A 23,298-nucleotide genomic window follows, 5' to 3' on the forward strand; every position below is an offset into this window, starting at 1 on the left:
ACTCTAAAAAATATGCCCCTGCCTCCAAATGCATTGGATGAGGTCTCATATATTAATGTCGTCAGGAATTGGAATCAATGCATGTGGAAGTCAATCGGCAGTGCACGTGGAAGTCCAGGAAATCAGTCCTGGGCGGTTATATGAATGTCAGATTTCATATGCATTTCTGCATCTTCAGTCTTTTTAATGATGGATGCATATAAATTGAATTAGACGAGAGGTGACAGTTGACAGTGTGTGGGCTGTGGAGACAACCGTGATTTTGGGTTATTCAACTACCCACATGGCATTTGCGTCCTTTGTTTGCAAGATCCGGGACTTACATTTGGTGGGCCACACAAGGATGTACTCTGCTCAAGAAAAAAATAAAAAGAAAAAGAAAAAAAAATAAAAATCGTGGTTCATTCATCAGAGGGCCACACATGTATGCAAAATCAGTTGATAGGAGAGATCGATCACTGATCCAGATTCAATTTTTCACGTGACTTGGTCCGTCTGACTTTTCGACCATAATACATACATACCTGATCGAATACATACACCACTTACTACAAGACTTGTGTTAGCCTTTGAATCTCAGTCATCTTACAATGATCCAAACCGTTCAATTATCTCAGAACTGATACCTTTGGGACTTTTGCTTTGAATATAGACGGTCACCATAACCTTTTTTTCTAAATCAAATGGTTGAAGTATTCAATCTTATGGTTTTCTGGGTATATACCCCTCTCCAAGGGAGCTGTATCACATAAAACTGTTTCGGACATTGAAAAGAATCCAAATCTATCGTATATTATAATACGTCCTGATGTAATATTATATTTTAATTCGTGAGAGAGATGCTTCAGTGCTCCGGACAGGGCCTCTGAGGGGTCACCGTAATACATAGGTTTTATCCACACTGTCCATCCATTTTTACATATCATGTTATGTCACAAGCCGAAAAATGAGGTAGATCCAAGGCTCAAGTGAACCACACCCCAGGAATAAGTGGTGATAATGACACCCAGCATGCTCACCTCTGAAAGCTTCGTAGGGCCCATCGTGATGGTTAATTGCTATCCAACCTGTTCATAAGATCACATAGACGTGGATGAAGGGAAAAAACAAATATCAGCTTGATCTAAAACTTCTGTGGCCCCTGAAAAGCTTTCAACGGTAAGTGTTTAATCCCCATTGTGTGGTCAACTTAGCTTTGTATCTGCCTTTTTTTTTTGGCTTACGGACTAAAATGATATGAACAAATGGATGGACGGTGTGGATGAAACCCATACATCACAATGACTCCTCAGAGACCCTGTCCAATCTGCATCCTAAAACTTATAGTGCTCTTCATTGCATCAGATCAGATGGACAGTCCCATCAATTGATCTGAACTGTCCATTGAGTCTGTAACACATTTCTTAGGCCATCTATATGAAAATCGTACTCATGGGATGATCCAATCCGGCATTGATTTGGCTTATTTTCTATAGCCATAACTTTTCCAAACCATGCATTGGATGGCTATAATTGCCTAACAGAAGTAATTTTTTAGACTTAATAAAAAAATAATAATCCATAACAGTGTCTAACAAATAGACGGAACAAATTGTTTATTGGAATGATTATGATAGAGACCGCTGATTAAATACACCATTGGTTGAATGAATTATTTATAGTGTCTGTGAACTTTATCATATAGCCATTCTTTCATGCGAACTTTTTAGAAAACTAAACATCTGATCCATCCGATCCGTTAAAAAGGTGGGCCCACCATTACTGATGATCCGGTATAAAAATAAGGCTGATTGACTCACTGAGTAGACTGCAAGAGTCCACTGAGTCATAGCATCGGCTTCCCATTTATTTCGATGTTTGGTTATGTTGAACAAGTGGGTTGCCTTGATTTTCATGGCAGGTGATAATCGTGATGTGGCCACCTTTTTCAAAGATCCGATGTCCCACAGATGTGACAAGTTGGAGGAAGGAAATGGCTTTATGTGAAGCTTTGGTACGTCCTATTCCAGTGATCATTCCTCCTCCTCCTCATCTTTATAATAATAATAATAATAATATTAATTAATTATTTATTTATTGTTGGCACTATTGGTGATCATCTTCATTTAAGCTTTATCCAAACTTAGAAGATGAGGATGAATAATAATAATGATAACAGCGATGCCAATAAAAATAACATCTAAGCTTTATTGTTATTATAATTACATAATTTTATAGAATACTACCTATTTAAGGTAGAATTTACATACCAGTACCTTTTTCAAAACGGTTTTTCTATAAGCTATCTCACAAATTCAGAAATTTTATAAAAAACTACCTACTTAAGGTAGAATTTGTGTACTGATACTTTTGTACTTTTTTCAAAAAGGTTTTTCTATAAGCTGTCGAATTGATTCAGGTATTTGTTATTAGAATGACTACCCTTTTGGCTCAGGTGGGCTGTGCGAGCCAGTGGCTTGGGTGAGCGCCACCTTGGTGTTTATGTGGAATCGGTACCGACCACCAGGTGTGTCATACCCTTTTAGGCCTAAGGACCAAACCTCAGCTCTATCCATTATTTAGACCACACCAATGGAAATAATGTACAATGCAATGGTCACCCCCTTAAGTATTTTATCCGTGGGGTGGCCCAGATGAATCAGGGATAGGCTAATTTTATGCTTCAGCCTAAATTTGATGTGGCATCTAATGGTTGGATTTCATATAATTGTCATAGTAGGCTCTGTTCAAATCAAATGTGGATGTTTTACCCGTGTCCTAAAGCTTCTTCTCTTTCTTTCTTTTTTTTTTTTTTTTAATTTTTTTTTTTGCACTAGGCCGAATATGAGATTTCACATTGAATGGTCGGAGTGGATCTCACATACACATTATGGTGGGCCCCATAAAATAAGTAAGGTAAGACATCCCATAAAATTCTCTTGTCATGGGATTACACGGAGGTGTACACGAGTTGAGCTAGCTCGGTTAGCTCGCTCGACTGGACTAAAAAAAGCTCGATTCAACTCGGTTGGAAACTGAGTTTGAGCCGAGTCGAGCCAATTTTTTAAGCTCGAAAATGAGTTCGAGCCGAGTTCGAGCTAGCCCCAACTCAACTCGACTCGGATCGAACCCAGCTCGAATCGAACTCAGATTGAGCCAGTTCGGTGACTTGGTTACTTTGATATTGATGTTGCTCACCAAGTGTTTGATAAAATGACTCAACAAAGTGTGGCTGGTGGCAAGGAAGGTATGTATATGAAACAATGACCCCTTTTTTCTCGATTTTTTATGTTGCTTAGGTGTTTGATAAAATACTTGTAAAACTCATTGCTGCTGTTTTACATACAGTGAAATTTTGAAGGTATAGTCCAGGTGTTTGTGAAAATACCGCACAGGGAACTCGGCTCAATCTTGGCTCAAACTCGGCTTGAACTAGCCAGAGCTGTTGACCGAATCGAGCTGAGTTGGCCAGTCAAGCTCGAGGACCGAGCCACGCTGAGTTCGAGCTGAGGTCAACTAGTGGCCGAGCTGAGTCGAGTTGAGGCCAGCTTGACTTGGTTCAACTCAATGTACAACCCTAATTACACATCTAATCATCACAGGAAATCCTTGTTTTTTTTTTTTTAAAAAAAAATTATAAATTATTATTATTTTAACAAATTAACAAAAAAAAAAAAAGAAGAAAAAAACGAAGGAAAAGTTAGGGAGTGACACAAGCCCTTGATTTTTTATGTGGTCCACTGAGATGTGTATGTGAGGTCCAAACCTGTGTAATCCCATATTCAGTCCAAGGTTAAAAATCAAGTTGACCTAGATGTATAAGGTCCAACTCCGTGTAATCCCATGTTCAGCCCAAGATATCAAAAAAAATCAAGTTGACCTATATTTAAATGGCTAACACGGGAAAACAATTGAAAGAGTGACATCTACCCTTGATATTTTTACAAGGCAAACCATAATGATTATATGAAATCCAATCTAACCATTAGATGACACACTAAAATTTAGGGTTGGGGCATAAAAATCAAGTAGGCTCATCCGTGAATCCAATGGGCAACACCAAAGAAAACAATTTGAAGGATGAGTGTTACTATGTATACTGTTTCCAATCATGTTGGTCCATGTAAATCACATGGATGGAGCTGAGTTTTGGTCTTTGGGCATAAAAGTGTGGTGAAGTACTAGTGATGGAGGTGAATTTCACATAAACGTCATAGTGGGGCCCACATGAACAATCAACTCCTTTGCTCACGGAAGGCAATCTAGTGATAAATATTTAGATTAATGATGTGGCTTATAGAGAGCCTTTTATGGAATTCCACGTAAAGTGAAGTAGAAAGTTTTTGGTAAAATTCCTTATAATTATAACTATTATGAGAAATGCTCCTCAGTTCTTGAAGCACTATAAGTTATAATGCTCCCAGTTCCATTTGTTCACTTGAACAGTCTAATTGATACATCTTAATTGTTTAGGAAATTTATAACACAATCTTTTGAAAGCCTTGGCTTATCACATAAATTTAAATTTGGCATTTATTAATGTAAAAGAAAGTCTACTCATATTACAACGGCATTTGGTTCTTAAGTTACTTGAGATAAGCTATTTATGCCATAAGTAGCTCATTTTGGTTCCAACTCATTTGACACATTAAATAATATTTTATATACTTATCAACTAAAAAGTAAAAAAGCATATTTGATTTCAAACATGGTAAGTATTTATTCCTCAAGTTTGTTTAGTGCCCCTCACATGCACCATCCTTCATGTGTGGCCAACCTTTGATGCGTATCTTTTATTGAGTGGCCCCACCTTTGATGTGGGCTATCCATCATGTGGGATCCACCTTGGACGTGGGCCATACATCATTAGTGGATAACGTTTAATGTGCCCCATCCATTATGTAAGGCCTACCTTTGATGTTAGTCATCCGTCACATGAGGGCCCACCATCAATGTTATAGTCCATCATGTGGGGCCCACCTTCAATATCACCACCCATATGTGGAGCCCAACTTTGATTGAACAGTCCATTATGTAGGACCCACCTCCAATGAGGGTCATCCATCATGTAGGGCTCACCTTGAATATGGACCACTCATCATTAGGGCTGACCTTTGATGTGAACCATCCATTATGTGGGGCCCGCCTTGATGTGGATTATTCATCATGTGGGGCCACCGTTATTAATTACCATCATGTGGAGTCCACCTTTAATGTGGATTGTCCATCATGTGGGCCCCACCTTTGAAGTGGGTTGTCCATCATACCTGCCTATTTTAGATGTGGATTACTTATCATTAGGGGGCTTATCTTTGATGTGGACCATTCATTATGTGAGCCCGTGTTGACATGGTGGGGGCCACCTTAGATGTGGATCATCCATTGTGTGGGCCCCACCTTTGATGTGGACAATCTGATGTGGATAGCCCATCATGTGGGGCCTCCTTTGATAGGCCGAGAGAGAAAAGTTAAAAGTTAAAAACAAAAAAACAAAAGAAAGAAAAAAAGAAAATGAATAGCTTTAAGCATAAAAGGTACTTTTATAATCATGTTTACCAAGCTAAATTAAGTGAAAAAAATAACTTAATAGCTTAACATAAATTAAAAATAATTTATTTTGCGGTATCCAAACAAGCCACAACAGAATAGTTGATATGTAGAGGAATATTTACTAGAAAGGGAGGAATATCTGCTAGAAAGGCATATGAAGAAATCAGATAATTAAAATTAGCCTTGGTTTCTTGATGCAGGGATAAACGTGATGAGGATAACTACTCTGAATCCACAAAACTTCTCTGGACTCCTCACAGAGACTTCTCGAATCCACAAGGAAAGAAAGCAAAAAATAGAAATAAATTTTAATAAATTCAAAATTGATTAACTGATTAATAAAAACGAGTTCACAACCCTTTAAATAGGGGTACCAAGCAATGAGAAAGAACTTAGAATCAAACTACAACTCAAACTCCTAGAATCCGTGACTTACCATAAATAATAAACTTACTATTTATGGACGGTCGCGATGTCTACTAGTGTGCAAGGTTTTCAGCCAAAAAAGTAAGTGTCCTATTTGGCTTCACCAAACCGTTCTCCTAATTATTCTAAGCTCTTTTCATGTTGGGCACAACTCGTAAAGCCTGACAGAAGAAGAGTTATAATCAAACTAAAACTTATTATTTATAGTAAAAACGAAATTAAAACAGGGAAACGATTTAGGGGTTTTTCGCAATTCCGGGCTGCATAACCCTGCATAGCTGGGTTGGTTGGCTAAAGTAGTTCGTTCTACCCCAAAATGATATATTTTACATCAGATAACTCATTCCGGATTGTGAGACATACCCGATCTAAGGTCTGACGGTCCGGATCACTTCTGTCGTCGACCGGACCTTTTCTGATCCATCTTGGCCATAAAACTGTCCGTGACCTACTCTACATCATTTTCACATGCATGTTATTTCTCCAAACCAAAGATAGGTTGTCCATCATTTACTGACAATATCCGATGGCCCCCAGTAAATAAATAAACCAAGTTGTTGAGTGGTCCAATATCTGTATAAACAATCTTAACTGTCATATTGAAGGCCATCGATCAAATGGTTAATATTATCGGATTGGTTTGATATTCGCACGATCACCCATGGAATTTTCATTGGAACTAATTAGCAGTCTAGATTAATGGAGAGGATTGCCTATGTATCTAATCTAACTAAGAGTACCATAACTTAAAATGTTCTTAAAGCACGGAATCATTTCTCTATTACTGATATATATATATACACACACACACACACACGGAAACGCTCACCTGCGAACCAGTTTGTACGTACTACGTACGAACTTTTTTGAGAACCCATCATACGTGAGGTGGATCCAAAATCTGAACCGTTCATGTGAAGCAGCACCTCCTGAAACCGCACGGGCCCAAGTTTTACTTTAATCTAAAACTTTGATGGCTCATGAAAAATGAAAACATTTTCCTCCCTTGATTTGCATTTCTCTTTTCTATGGCCCACTAGAATATTAGATCAGGGTGAAAATTTGTCACATGAAGTTTTAAGGGATTCCGCATCACATGGACCGTTCAGATTAGACACTCATGGCACGTGTGCAAAGGTACGCACGTGCGTAGGTGCGCAGGGGAGCATGACTCATATATATATATATATATATATATATATATATATATATATATATATATATATATATATATATATATATATATATATATATATAGAATATGAATCGATCATAGCACATGGTGCTAATTATATTAAAATTCAACGTCATTGTAGTATTGTCATATATTCGGACATGGACGGTGGTCTAATACCAATGAAAAAGTGCCACGTGGCTTATCATGTATGGGACCATATGTTGGACTGACGCTGGAGAGAAACAGATTCCGCGACAGTATGACAACCGTCCCCACATAAATTCTTGAGAGAGACAGATTCCGCGACAGTATGACAACCGTCCCCACATAAATTCTTTCATTTTATTTTAATGACCAAAAGAATCAGTCTACCTTCAGCTCATCTTTTGCATGGCTGGTTATATCATAATGCCCGGAACGGGAGACAGGTATGGTGGAAGATAGGATGCGCTGGAACGATAGCCATTAATTGGATGGGTCATGTTCGGTGATCCAAACCATTAGATGATGGGCCTTGCAGTGGATGGAGATATTCCTGATAATGAAAATCTCCTAGGGTTTGGTTGATTGTACCGAGGCATTGCAATTGGGATCGATGAACGTGATGAGGTTTGTTATGGGAAAATACACTGATCGTAGGGCACATCCCAGAAATTCTCAATAGATGTGGCAGTTTGATCATAACAGTTATGTTATTTTCGTAGCGTGGCCCATTTCCATACATTAATGACACATGCGAGGATTGTGGGATAGAGATGGGACACACGATACATTTTGGGGTCGCAACGCATCGTTGTATTTCTATTATCCTTGGGAAGGTTGTACGCAAAAATACAGAATTGTTCCCATCCTTCTCAATGGACAGAAAATTTGCCATTTCTAGGTTGCCAATCAGGTGGGGCTAGACTGTCGTTGTTTCTATGATTTTATGTAGCGTGGGCCACTAAGTGAGTTGGTTAACCTGATCCGGCAACATTGAACTTAGGTTGTGGTAGACCTTTTCAGCACCTGGATGCATTATACAAGTTTCACGTGTTCGTCATGTTGCTGTCCATTGAGACTAACATTTCTCTGTAGAAGTGGACAACCTACTTGAGAGGCATATCTTCGATGGGCCAATGATGATCCAATGGTCAAATATTTGATATAATGGTTTAAAACTTCCAAAATTTAGTGTCAATTATCAAAAATGTTTTACAAACATTCTTAAACATTGATAACCATCTAGCAACCATCCACACCCCAAATATTATATAAGCAAGACCATTCGTGTCTGGAATCTTCCAAGTCCAACCAAATAAATCAGAATCTGATTTGAGGTCTACAAACCATTTTCCTTCTTAAGAGAACTCAAAAACATGTTGAGTTGCTTGAATTTCGAGTCACTGAGTTCTAGCACTTAACGAGTTTGCCGGAGATGCAAACTATGTCAACGGTCCAAAGGATTTCTCTTTGTGATTGTTGCGTGCATGACCTTATGAAGGCTTATTCTATCTTGAAAGCAATTCACAGGTAAACCTATCAATGGTCTCAATTTAACAAAAGAAGAAGCAAATTAATTAAGCTTCAATGACAACGGTTAAAAAGAGGCAAATTAAGCTTTAATGACACCGTATCATTTATGTGCTTCAGCATGGTATAATTGTTTTTAAAATTTATTGTTGGTTTTTAAAATTATTTCTATGAAATAGTCTTCAACAATCTTAAAGCTTAATTCATGGATACCGAAAATATTGTATCGGTTGAACCGAGACTTCATAAGGTTGGACCATTTCAATGGTACAGACTTCATCGGATGGCAAGATAAGTTAAAATTTCTTTGTAGTGCCTTAAAGATATTTTATATTTTGGACCCCAACGTACAACCATTACTAGTGGCGATCGATACCAATATTCCAAAACGGATTGTTGCTATAGTCAAATGACTAGAAGATGAACTACTGTGTCATGGTTACACTCTGAACATTTTGTCCGATTTGCTATACAACTTGCACACAGGAATAACTTTAGCAAAATAAATCTGAACTGCATTGGAATACAAGTATAAGATTGAAGAAGAAGAAATATAGAAATTTTTTAATTGCAGGGTACTTTGAATTCATGATGGTAGACAATAAGTCCCTACTAGTTTAAATTTATGAGTTACAGTTGATTGTAAATAAAATATAAGCTTTAAAAATTGACTTACTTGAATCTTTTCAAGTTGGAGCTATTATAGTCAAATTGCCCATAAGTTCGAAAGGTTATAAGAAAAAGGTATTGCATAAATAAAAGAGTTCATCTTGAAATAGATCCAAAAACATCTTCACATTGAGAGAGAGTATCGCAACCGATATAAAAGAGATGACACTAATGGTGTATCCTCGTCCAGTGTAAATGTAATAGAAAAACTATTCTATACATGTGAATTGAGAGTTTTAAGGCATAATTTTAAACTTGAAGTGGGCCATAATATGAAAATTGACAGTTTTAAGGCATAATTTTAAACTTGAAGTGGGCCATAATATGTGAATTGAGAGTTTTAAGGCATAATTTTAGACTATTCTCCATGGTGTGTCCCACACGAGTTATGGAGATACAAGATTTTTGGGACCAATGGGATCCTCACTCTTGCTCTGCTGGTAGACTCTCTGGGAGTTTCAACACCCGGTCAAAGGTTCGAGTATCCACAGGTGGTGAAATTCCACCAGCGTGAGTGTGTGGGGTGTGCGTGCGTGTGTGGTTAAAAAAAAAAAAAAAAGATTTTTGGGACCAATTCAGAAAACGGACTTGCAGGTGAACAGACCCTACTTATATTTTAGGGGCAGGTACGCCCTCCTCATGGAACCTGCCCGAGGTATGCTCGCATCTCATATACATGTTAAACTTCTTTACATATTTCACACATTAACCAGTTGACCTTTGCAACTTGGCAGCATGGATCTTCACTTTCCAATGTTTTGGTGGTCCAGACCATTGATCTTAAGAGCTCATAAGGGGAATTTGCATCTCCCAAACTGGAATATTATAACTCTTTGAAAAAATAAAAAAACCCCAAGGTGGGGCACATGTCATGGACGGACTGGATCACCTAAACATGGGACCTATCAGTACGGACTGGTGGGTAAGGATAATAGAACAGGAACTCAGTTTTAATTAAGGTCCGAGTCTATTACTGCGTAGGTTAAGAGGCCACGCGAGTCTAGAGGCTTCCGCTAACCCATATAGAAGTTCAAGATAAAAACCAAAAAAAAATTAAAAAAATTAAAAAATAAATAAAAAATCAAACCAAAATAAACTGAAGAGTCAGCACAAACGCATGTACTTTATTCATGCAGTACCAAACGTATCGCTCCTCCGCTGGTGGGTCGGGCGTGGGTTAATAAATGTGGACCGTAGGGCTGCAATGCCTTTAGCTTGTATTAGGTTCTTAAACCTGAGGATAATCTTGTCAGGTCCGATTGGATTGATCAAGCGTCAGCCATTCACAATTAAATGGCTCAAGTTAGGATTGGCACTTTTTTTCTTTTACACACCACATGGATACTTGAACCCATGAACACAGTGTTGAAACCCATGGATCTACCACTGGCCATGACTAGGGGCCTAAGATTGAGCTTTGGTGATATAAGGTAAAGTTAAATGAACCCTTTGCACTTATTTACTTTTTTTTAAAAAAAAAAGGGTAAAAAATTAACTATACTTTGATTATGAAATCATTTGGACCGCTTTCTTAGGTAAGGAGTAGTACTCTTCCACGTATTTAAAATGTTGCTGTCCGAAGGGAGAGGCAAATGCACTTTACAATTAAAAATAAGGGCCTCTTTGATTTTTCAATTCGTATATAAATGCATTGGGAAATATTAATTACTACTATACCTGTTTGAAAATGCGCTTCGCATTTCTGTCTTGAAAACCCGAGTCAAAAAGACTGGTTTAAATTTCTAGGCCCGCCATGATATATATGATATATTGGAGCTGTCCATCAACTTAGCGTAACCTTTTAAGGCATGAGCCAAAAAATGAGCCAGATCCAATACTCAAGTTGCCCACACTAAAGAAAATAGTGGCACTGATTCGTTTTTAACGATAGATATTTGATTTCCTAAATCTTGTAGTGTAGCCCACTTGAGCTTTGTATCAGTCTTTTTTTTATTTTTTATTTTTTTTATTTATTAAGACCTAAATTCAGCTAGCATAACTGATAGACAGATATATGGTATGGATAAGACACGGACATCACGGTGGCCTACATATATTTCAATTTCTTCGGGTTTAGAGCTCAAAAAAATAAATGCCAAATCAAGCATTGATAACAACTATATGATTAGCCAGTGAAGTAATTATTACTTACTTACGGTGTATTTAGCAGATGGTTGGAAAATCAAACAGGTCCTAAAGGCGTAAATGACTTCTCAATGCAAACTGATTGGAGAAATTGGGCTTTGGCAGACTTCATAGGGCCTGGCGCAATCAAATCTTGTCATGTTAGGACTTTGCTACCAGGATCATTTTTAGATAATTCAAAATAGCTACGAAGACCAATTTTAGATATATAATTCAAACTGTGAACAGGTGAAGAAGCTTTTTTCCACTAAGCCGCCTCTATTTTGGCCCATGAACTAAAAAACTGTTACTTAAACGACTTCAAAGCAGTCTTTTTAACGTACTCTCCAAAATAATCTTTCAAAATGGATTATTTATGTGAGGCAGGGGCAACTAATGTGATACTAGTCACAAATCCGAGCAAACCATCATTTTCACCATCTCATTTTAGGGCATGGCTGAAAATTCAAAGGTTCCAATGCACATGTGGTCCACGACAAGAAAAGTGGGTTGTCGCTTACTTCCATTGAAATTATGAATAGCCTTTTTTAAAAAATAAAAATAAAAATTTTTACACACCCCCACACACTCAGGCTGTAGGTGGTGAAATCCCACTACAGGTGGTGAAATCCCACTACACTGTAGTTTCAACACCTGCACACCTATGGTCTCTTAGGAGTTTCAACACCTGATAAAAAAATTTCTCAAAGGACACAGTCAGCCCACTGCACACCATCCACACAGACACAACACTTCTTTATGCAACCTTAATCTTGGTCGACCCAACTTTTCTGATACTTATCATAAATCCAAACCGTTCACCATTTTTGCCATCTCATTTTAAGGTGTGGGCTCAAAATTTAGAATGATCAAACACAAAGGTGAATCCCACGACAGGAAAAAGGGGTCAGTGGCTTACCGCTGTTAAAACTATCGAGGTCCAATTTTAATATTTTTAGGCCATTCAAATGGTTGCACTGACATTCTCAACCATTGATGTCATTATGTGACACCAATTTTTAAATTTTGCAACCCCATGACAGTTTAGAAGGCCTGGGTTCAACATGCACTGTTATCTATCGTGTGGCCCATTTGCGCTTCAAATATTAATTAACTTTTTAGCCCAAATCATAAATTTATATAAGGAAAATGATGGCCGGCTTAGATTTTTTGAAAAGAAGACAGTGGGCGCTATTACCACAGCCTCTCCACTGAATCGACCATGGACTGTGGTCCATGTTATACTTACCTTCCATAATCCGGTCCAACAGATGAATGGTTTGAATCTAGTCCAACTACTCCATGTTCGATTAAGATAAAGGTGTGGTTTTTTTACTGGTCGAGAGTACAAATTTATCATTATACCAGTTAAAGAAAAAAACTCAAAAGTTATCCCGCGCAAAAAAAAATTGAATATATATAAAAATAATAGGTAGTTTTACATAAATAATTTAAAGGTAAAAGTTTTTCAAAGTAAAAGTTTTTCAGTCCATAAAACAAAACTGAGGCATCTCAGAGAAACCCCTACTTCGAAAGCCTCTGCTTAATTAAAACGTCCCTCTGCCGAGGGAGAAGCAAATACAGATTACCATTAAAAATAAATATATGTGACTTGTCAATTCAAAACGTTTGAAATTGTGGATGGCTCAATCAAATGTTGCCACGTCCGGTCATTGCGGTCGTTGCTATGTTGGGTGAGCCACGGCTTCACGGAATCCGCTCCCGTCCTGATGCGCAGGTCCTGCAACGAGGTGGATGCGTGAAGATATCAAAAAATTTCCCAAGGTGGGAAGATCGCGGAAACGGATTGGCTACTCCCCCGCCACCAGCCCGTGGCTCGTGGTAGGTTCTCTGTGGGCCCCACCATGATGTATATGTTTCATCCATTCCGTTCATCCATTTTTAAAGATCATTTTATGACTTTATCCCAAAATTGAAAGGGACATAAGTCTCAGGTGGACTACACCACAGGAAAACAATAATGATTGGATATTCACCATTAAAATCCTTCTAAGGTCCATTGTACTGTTTATTTGACATCCAATATGTTGATTAGGTCATACAGACCCAGATGAAGGGAAAAAACAAATATCAGCTTGATCCAAGACTTTTATGGTCCCAAAAAGTTTTTAATGGTTGACGTTCATTCAAACTTGTTTCATGTAACGTGGTCCACTTGAGATTGGGATATACGTTGTTTTTGGTCTCATGTAATAAAATGATCTTGAAAAAAATATCGACAGCATGGATGAAATATATACATCATGGTGAGGCCCACAGAGCACCTACCACCAGCCATTGGCTGATGGCGAGGGGAGTAGCCAATCCGATTCCGAATATCACAACCCTAAATTAGAGACGTACGATAGACGGCTAAGAAAAAAAAATAAAACACAAAAAAAAAGTGTGCCAAAGATGAGACGGGCTGGATACTTTCAGTGTAAAACAATTTTAACTGAGATTCCATCGTTGGTGGGACCAATCATCAACGGTCAAGATCATCTAAGGATCCATATTTACGAAAGAGACACGTCAATATATGATTCGATTCAGGACCTATGGTTATTTCTCTAGAAATAGAACGTGACCCGACTCTCTCTCTCTCTCTCTTCTGCCAAGCTGGAAAAACAACCAACCCCAATTCACCTCGACCATATATATAGATGATTCCGGGCAGCGCAACTGACACACAGCACCTGGAAATCTGACACACATCTGGCACATCGGCGTCACCGCACCACCCCTATCGAATAGCTCCGGTCCATATAAAGACACCTCCTTCCTTTTTCCATCATCTCTCCCTGAAACAGAAAAAGGGCAGCGAAGAGGAAAGAGAATCTGGCGAACATGAGCGCCAGCATCAGAAGCATCCCAGAAGATCCCGTTAACCCATCGTCTTACGTTCGTCTCCTCGATGGAGAAGAAGGCGCATCGATCCCCTCCAATGGCAGAAGGTCCGTCTCCAGGACTCTCGCTCTCGCCTTCTCCGGCCTTCTGCTCCTCGCTCTCGGTTTGTTTTTGAGCGGAACGATTGACGGACCGGAGGAGAAACCCGACATGGATGGTGGCGTCTCGCGATTTGATATCGGACGGGGCGTTTCGGAGGGCGTGTCGGAGAAATCGGTGAAGATGTTTCTCGGAGCGGAGAAGCAGTACACGTGGACAAACGCCATGCTCGAGTGGCAGAGAACGGCTTTCCATTTCCAACCGGAGAAGAACTGGATGAACGGTAATTTTTCTTTTTTCCTTTAATTTTTATTCAGTTAATTTGTTTTTTAAAATTTTTTTTTTTTTTTTTTTTATGGCACTGATTTTATATTTATTTTCGATGGCGAAATCAACGGCGGGCGCTTCAGATCCTAATGGTAAGAAAAGTCGGCAGCTCTTTTTTAACCCCTTACGAAAGAAATCTTTCAAAGTTGAGTCCGGATCCTCTGTTTGCCAAAACCACGACTTTCCTGCTTTTTTCCTCCTTCGCTGTATAGTCATTGGTCCGTCTCAGTGAGCGATGCAAAATCAATGCATTCCACCATCACACGGTCCAATTAGACTGCAAAAACGCACGTGCTTGGACGGATGGAGGAGGTGAATCGGAACATACGTCCCAAACTGGCACACGTGCGGAATCCGGGTCCACATGCACAATAGGGCTCGACATGAGCATGGGCCGTCTCCTGGGGACGCGGATTGCGTCTTACCCCGCCCGGACGGTAATCCGTCCGGGCAGGGCTCTGTCAGGCCACCGTGATGTAAGTGCCTTATCCACGCAGTTCATCGTTTTTCTCGCATCACATTATTAAAGGTATGAGCCAAAAAATAGCATGTCCAGGGCTTAAGTAGACTACAAAGTGGGTAGAAAGGTTTCAATGGTATAACTGCAGCTTCCTTTGGTGTGGTCAACTGAATCTGTGTACCTGCTTTATTTTTAGGATATTATCTTAAAATTAAAATGATACGAGAAAAGCCATGAACGGCGTGGATAAAATACTTAAATTACAGTGGCCCCACCGAGCCTGCCCGGATGGATTACTGGCCAGCGGTCAACTTTTCTGGTTCGAGGAACGCGGATTGCGTCTTACCCCCGCTGGGAACGGGCAGGAGCTTTGAGTGGACACACATTATATATGGTTCTTATCTACACTGTTCATCCATTTTTTGGTATCATTTTAGATTATAGGTCCAAAAACGAGGCAGATCCAAGGCTCAAGTGGACTACACAATAGGGATTAAACTCTCACCGTTGAAAACTTCTTAGGGGCACAGACGTTTTGGATGGAGCTAATATTTGTGATTTCTCTTCATCCAGGTCTATGTAACTTTATAAATAGGTTGGATGGTAAATAAACATCACGGTGGGCCCTAGAAAAGTTTCAACGGTGAGAATCATTATCACCGCTGCTTCCTGTGGTGTGGTCCACGTAAGACTTGGATCTACCTAATTTTGGGTCTTTAACATAAAATGATACTAAAAAATGGATGGACGGTGTGGATAATACCCGTACATCACGGTGTCCACTCTAAGCTCCCGCCCGTTCCCAGCCGGAGACGGGCTGGGGTAGGACGCAATCCGTGTCCCTTCTCGAGACGGTATGTTCAGTACGGGCCCATGCTGGTTTTCTTTCCTAATGTGAGTGTGGCTCACGTGCTGACTGCATGATTGTGGACCGAGGAATCTAAAGGGTGGGCCACACCTAAGGATCGGTTCTGTGTCCGTTTTGCGCGATTCACTCCTTCGATCTCTACTAGCGCGCCATTCTCCTCACGTTTCTCCAAAGGATCGGGATTCAGGCAGCCGTCCCTCACAATGAGGGAGCGGAATACGTGTCGGAGATCCACGTGTACGGAGCACCTGTGGGAGATCTGTTCCATTCATCAGGGCCGCTGTCTGAATCACGACCCTTTTAATGAGAAAAACGGAAAGATCACGTTATGATTGGACCACGTAAGCAAGTCAGTTGGAGTGGTTTCCGACGCGAGTTGCCTGCGACCCCGCCCGCGGGAAGTTCCTGCGGTCGGAAGCTACGTGGGACCTACCGAGATATCCATCCGCTCCATCAGTTTCTTGATCTCAGATTAGGACATGATCCCAAATATAGCCAGATCCAAAATTCAAGTGGACCATCTACAGGAAATATTGGGGATGGAGCACTGACCGTCAAAACATTTATGTGGACACGGAAGTTTTGGATGTCATATAAACATTATGGTGGGCCCGGACACGTTTTCAATGGTGGCATTTCCATCTCTACTTTTGACTATAACGTGGTCCACAAAAGTTTCGGATAAGCTCTTTTTTTTACCACGTTTTAACAGAGCTGGAGAGAGTGATGAAAGGATGGAATAGACATCTCGTTGGCCCAGTGTCGGTTCCGACCACAGAAATTCCTGCGACCGCGGCTCGTGGGAAGCTGGCGTCCGGTAATTTCGGTCGGCTTGTACCAATCAAAACATTCATTCACGGGTCGTGATTCAGTAAAGGGCCAGTCATGCGGCGGGACGGACGGTGTATCAAATGTCCAGTGTATAGAACACGTGTCAGAGATCCGGGCCCTTCATCAGGTAGTGTAGTCCATGTGCTTGTCGTGGACCATCAGTAGTGTTGGTCCATTGATCAGGTACAACAAAACTAGTCGGTTGGAAAAACAAGTCCAACGGTCCAAACTCAATGTTTAGGTGTGACTTACTCGATGAGTGTAGACAAAATAATTCTAACCGTTGGATCATTAGCCTAAAACTAAACAGTCAGGCAAAAACAAGGTAACGATCCTGCGTGGGATTTACCAATCAACAAAACTTTTGGTTCATTCTCCATCCAATGGTTGGGTCTATGATACCAAATAAATGGGCCCCATTATGTATGGGCCCGACTCGTTTAGTCGTCGTGTTTTCCTATTTCAGGCGCATAAATGGGACTTGCGGGCTTGGCTAGGGCCCATCGTAGATTATTTTAGAAACATGGACTGGCCCGTTGGGTCTCAAATCAGGGTCATCAATTGACAATGTAAGGATTGTTCAAATTTCAATGCCTCTTTGCACAGTCCATTCGGGTTTTGATTGTTACAAGTGCTAAGTCATTAGTCTGGTTGTATACCAGTGTTGGTGGGCATGCCCTTAAAACTCTCCCATATGTTCCCAGCGACTTTCTAGGTACCATTAAAACTCTCCCATGTGCTCCCAGCGACTATCTAGGTACTTTCCTTTTCAGTTGAATGTGGAATGTTGTTGCATTTCTCTTCTCAACAGTATTCATAGGCAACCAAATTGAAGGGCTAGGATAGAAGCTTTTGGGATTATAGCAGCCAAACAGTCCAATGGTCTAGACTAATGAACCAGGATCACAGCCCAAAGGCCCTACCCTACCCTACGTCTTCCCCCGTACAAAACCACAGAGGACCACACAAACCTCCCCATCTGGATCAAGAAAACAGAGATGGTTAACATTCAGGGAGAAAAATCTTTAGATTGGAAGGCTAGGGTGGCCCAAGTATTTTTATTTATTTATTTATTTTTATTTTTCTGTTTGTACCATGGACCATGGTGGATCCGGGGATCCACTGAAGCCGGGTCCCACCATTGGTACATGGCTTCGGTGGATCCCCAACCGTGGGGCACTTTGATTTATATTCCTTACATCCACACCGTCTATCAATTTTGACAGCTCATTTCAGGACATGGTCGTAAAAATAAAGAAGATCCAAATCTACGGTAGACCACACCACGTGAAATCGTGGTGATTGAATATCTACCATTAAAAGCTTCTTATGGGCCAATGGAATGTTTATTTTACATCTAACATGTTGATAAGGTTACAAAGACCCAGATGAAAGGACTACACAAATATCAGCTTAGTCCAAAACTTTTGTGGCCTACCAGGAGTTTTTAACGGTCAATCATCATTTCACGTGGTAGGGTCCAGCAGTGATTTGGATCTGCTTTATTTTTAGGATCACTGCTTAAAATGATCCATCAAAATAGATGAAGGTTACGTATGTAATGAAAATAGATCACGGTGGGCCCTACAATGAGTGATCCACTGACCTTGGTGGTTCCAGCTATCTACCCAATAAACCTTCTCCCCACCATCCACTCCCCTTGTAGCCACATGAAGTACCTTGCCGTGATTCTTTCCTGACAGAAAGTCTCTCTCATGAGTTTGATCATCTGCCGGCTACAAACAGAAAAACATCACACCTTACATTTAAGGTACTCACAATATCAATGATGATATGGACCAATCACAATGCAGAAAAACAGAAGTTTCCCGTCTGTGGAAGCAGAGGATCCGGATTCTTCCCCATGCTCCTAACCGAAATAACAGTAAAATGAAAATGCAGGTCCTCTGTTCTACAAGGGATGGTACCACTTCTTCTACCAATACAACCCCGACTCAGCCATTTGGGGCAACATAACATGGGGCCATGCCGTATCGACTGATCTCATCCATTGGCGTCACCTCCCTTTAGCAATGGTCCCTGACCGTTGGTACGACGCAAATGGCGTCTGGACTGGTTCTGCCACCCTCCTTCCCAATGGCTCCATTGTGATGCTCTACACCACCTCCACGAACGAGCATCTCCAGGTACAGAACCTTGCCTACCCCACCAATCCCTCCGACCCTCTCCTTATCAACTGGACCAAGTATGATGGAAACCCAATACTCCTCCCACCTCCTGGCATTGGCCCCAAGGACTTCCGCGACCCCACCACTGGCTGGTTGGCCCCTGATGGCAAGTGGCGGATCACCATCGGTTCCAAAGTGAACAAGACGGGTGTATCGCTCGTCTACAAGACGTTGGATTTTATCTCCTTCGAGCTGGTGGACAAGCTGATGCATGCCGTGCCTGGTACAGGAATGTGGGAATGTGTCGACTTTTATCCTGTGTCGATGAGCGGGAAGAATGGTCTAGACACATCAGCGAATGGCCTTGGGGTGAAGCATGTGCTGAAGGCTAGTTTGGACGATGACAAGAACGATTACTATGCGATTGGGATGTATGATCATGAGAAGGACATATGGACCCCAGATAATGCCGAGTTGGATGTGGGGATTGGGATACGGTATGACTATGGACACTTCTATGCGTCGAAAACATTCTATGATCAGAACAAGGAGCGGAGGGTGTTATGGGGTTGGATCCGTGAGACAGACAGCGAGAAGACGGACATTGAGAAGGGATGGGCATCCCTACAGGTATGATGTTTCATTATTCATATGCTCAAATTGCTTAATTGGCATCAATGCTGCTGTGAGAAGGATCATTGTCTTGGTGGGCAATCAGATTAGTCACTACCTAAACATCACAGCAATGGGACTATGGTGGCCATCTGATCAGTGGCCTGGAGTGGAAGATTGAAAAGAAGTTGAGCTAAAAATGAGCCAGTTGCATAACTCTCACTGATGGGATGGATAGGATCCTAATATCACTGTTTATTTTGGGCTACAGCCCCTCTACATGATGACCCACCAGATCAAAGGTCTCAATATCTTAACACGTTCTGTACACTAGTGTTTGCTGTTGGATTCTGATTTCTCTGATGAAAATGGCCTTTGATTCTTTGTTAGGGCATACCTAGGGTGGTGTTGTTTGATGAGAAGACAGGGAGCAATTTGCTTCAGTGGCCAGTGGAAGAAGTAGAGAGCTTAAGAATGAGCAGTAAGGATTTCCACAACATCCAGATCCCTGCTGGATCAGTTGTGCCGTTGGATGTCGGCATGGCCACACAGGTTTGCTCTTTGCTATTCTTCATTTCATTTTATCTCATACATTTTAGTGACTGCCGTATCAAAGTGATTCGCTGTGGATGACCACAGCAATGAGAACTCCATATGGATTATAAATGGGGGCCAGATATGCCTTGATTTCTGAAGAAGTGGTGGTATTGAAGTGGGGTTCATTTCCACTGCAGATGTTCCTCAGTGGGGGGTCATTTCCTGTGTAATGAAGATTGATATGGTGTAACTTCTCATACTTAGTTTTCAAGAAAGCAGTTGATCGATTATTAAAATTAGGACCATCAGAAAAAAACCAATTAGGCTTGAGGCCCACCAACCTAGCAGTTGATGGTCCCCACATGTATAACCCCACAGAAGTTAAATGTTTGCACTGGATGATTCCTGATTAGGTACATTTTAACCAATTGCATTCTTATTGGAGGATTTGTTTTGCAATTGAAACAGTTGGACATAAATGCGGAGTTTGAGATAGCTAAGGAAGCTTTGGAGGGGACAATTGAGGCCGATGTGGGCTACAACTGCAGTTCCAGCAATGGGGCTGCTGGAAGAGGCATGTTGGGACCGTTTGGGCTTCTGGTTCTTGCTGATCAGGGCCTCTCGGAGCAAACGGCTGTGTACTTTTACATCAGAAGGGGGACCGATGGCAATCTCCGAACCTTCTTCTGCCAAGATGAATTAAGGCATGTTATCTTTCTTAATCTGCAGTTTAGTCACTAGGAAGCTGAAAAGAAACCAAACTGAAAGTTGAAATAATTGGTTGTCCTGCAGGTCTTCTAAGGCAAACGACATTGTCAAAAGAGTATATGGGAGCACAGTTCCTGTTCTTGATGGTGAAAAATTGTCTGTGAGAATACTGGTAAGCAACAATTTGATTTTGGCACAATTAAGAGGAATGGACAAGAACAAGCAATCAACCGTCTGATCTTGATCATATGGTTGTTACATGTGGAAGTGGTCCCCACATGAAACAACCAATCAGATATGAGATTGAAAGTTGTTTAAGCTTGCAAACACTCAAAATTGGGTGTATATAGTGCAGCATTCCTAGCTGAGCCATTAATATGCTGTTCTTCCTTTAATGCTTCCAAAGATAGGCTGACATACATGAGAATGGTTAACCAGGTCGACCATTCAATCGTTGAAAGTTTTGCCCAAGGAGGGAGGACATGCATCACATCTCGGATCTATCCAACAGTGGCTATCTATGCAGCAGCTCGAGTCTTCCTCTTCAACAATGCCACTGGAGCTGGTGTCACAGCAACTTCTCTCAAAATATGGCAGATGAACTCTGCATTCATTAGCCCCTTCTCTGTCTAATCCTTTATTTAGAACATGAATGGTCGCCTGTATTTTTTCCCTCGGCCGCTCTCAATAACCTTACCATTCATTTAATCCCCCATCCTTCAACCTTGCATTGATTTCAATATCTTGAATATTAGCATTCTGGCATTCTCTGAGGAGCTGTATTCACTACCATCTGAAGGATATGTAGAAAATTTTGTTGCAGTGAAATAGATCCCATGGGCGATCTTGACGTTATTGGCTAGACAGTTAGCAATACTTTGGCATGGATGTGTGAAGATATCATCTAACTGATACATCATGTTTGATGGTGTATCAATCTAACTGATGATATCATCAAGCCTCTGCTAAATGCTGGCCTGAAGTGGGGTGCTGACATGTTGGTGGAATAGATTCTGAGGATTGTAATGAATTTAACCTGAGAAGGAAAGAATCACATGTTACATGCCTCGTCATCGAATATTAGAAAATTTTAATCCACTCATACATCATTAAGGATTACTTGCGCCGAAATGGCACCAATGCAGAGGAATGCCAGTCTGAATAGTGTTTGGATAAAAGGTGCCCACATGCCATTTGATTGGTTCACATAGGCAGTCCACCAAGTAGGAAGATTGAGCCATACTTGTATCTATGGATTCAATCTCCACAGCAAGCCAATCAAAGGGCATGCGGATGTTGTGTCAATTCAATCAAACGTTTAGTATATCATAGCTAGATGTATGATAAGATGTGTTCTTTCAGCAGGTTTTTTTTTGTGTAAGATCTTGATGTGGAATTGCTGAAGGACCTTGTTGTGCATTGGATATGGAGATTTGAAGAAGTAAATGGCTTAACTTGCTGTGATGCCATTGCTGTAGATAGGGATGCCGAGGTCTTCCTTTCCTAACACCCTTTAGAGAATATACGATGGGACAATTGGATTGGGGACCCAACTCTAATTTATATTTGAGAGGCAGAGGAGTTTGAAACCCATCAAAACTCCTCTCCCTACTCCACATGAATTGGTAATCTCAGTTCTATTAAGACACTGTGTGCGTATCATAGTAGTAGCACACCACCCTTTACACGAATTCTAGATATATCACAACTTAGTGGGTCCACTAGTGCACCCGATCATATTATCCAACCCTTAGGACAATCCAGACTGTTTATCAATAAGGTTCACCTTATAAAGTTCTTACATTTTGTAGATGTGTTGGGTATGCTAGACAATCCAGACTGTTTATCAATAAGGCTCACCTTATAGAGTTTTACATTTTGTAGATGTGCTGGGTACACCGGACAATCCAAACTATTTATCAATAAGGCTCACCTTATAAAGTTATTATTACATTTTGTCGATGTGCTGGGTACGTTACTCCATTTGAACATTGGTTGATTTGCTCTTCTAAAGGCATACATAAGGATCTATCCCTCTGCATTAAAAATGAAATGTGTATTGCTGAAGTAAGATATAGGAAAACACTATCGGGTGTATGTACAATTTCCCCCAATACCAACTCCCTAGTGTCAACACATGAAAGCTTCCCATTGATCCACATCAGGGCACAAAAAATGGGTGTAAACAACTGGTACAATTTCTCACTCACGTGGGATCATCAAAACTCGCTAAAACAAACACCAGAATCAATCCCATCCAAAACCCATCTGTAAAATCAAATGAGAATGCATATGGAAATGGTAGCCCAACACTCAAATGTCATGGTGACCCAATTCCTAAGTTGATGTAATGCATTAGACTTCTCCATTGATAGGCAAATGTTTTCCATGTTATAATTCCTTGCAAGGAAGCTTATTGTTTAGGTCCCTCTCCATTGGAGCC

At 40.6% G+C, this 23,298-nt stretch overlaps 1 protein-coding gene across 1 annotated transcript; it reads left to right on the top strand.

Annotated features, from left to right (window-relative positions):
• Positions 1–14,035: 14,035 nt before the first annotated feature.
• LOC131248338 (beta-fructofuranosidase, soluble isoenzyme I-like) lies at positions 14,036–21,717 on the top strand. The gene is made up of 6 exons (XM_058248593.1): positions 14,036–14,666; positions 18,772–19,628; positions 20,001–20,162; positions 20,616–20,851; positions 20,940–21,027; positions 21,294–21,717. The coding sequence occupies exons 1-6, from the start codon at positions 14,285–14,287 to the stop codon at positions 21,486–21,488; spliced, it is 1,920 nt and encodes a 639-aa protein (XP_058104576.1). The 5' UTR covers positions 14,036–14,284; the 3' UTR covers positions 21,489–21,717.
• Positions 21,718–23,298: the final 1,581 nt, after the last annotated feature.

Source organism: Magnolia sinica, chromosome 6, assembly GCF_029962835.1.
Source record: "Magnolia sinica isolate HGM2019 chromosome 6, MsV1, whole genome shotgun sequence".
Taxonomy (NCBI): domain Eukaryota; kingdom Viridiplantae; phylum Streptophyta; class Magnoliopsida; order Magnoliales; family Magnoliaceae; genus Magnolia; species Magnolia sinica.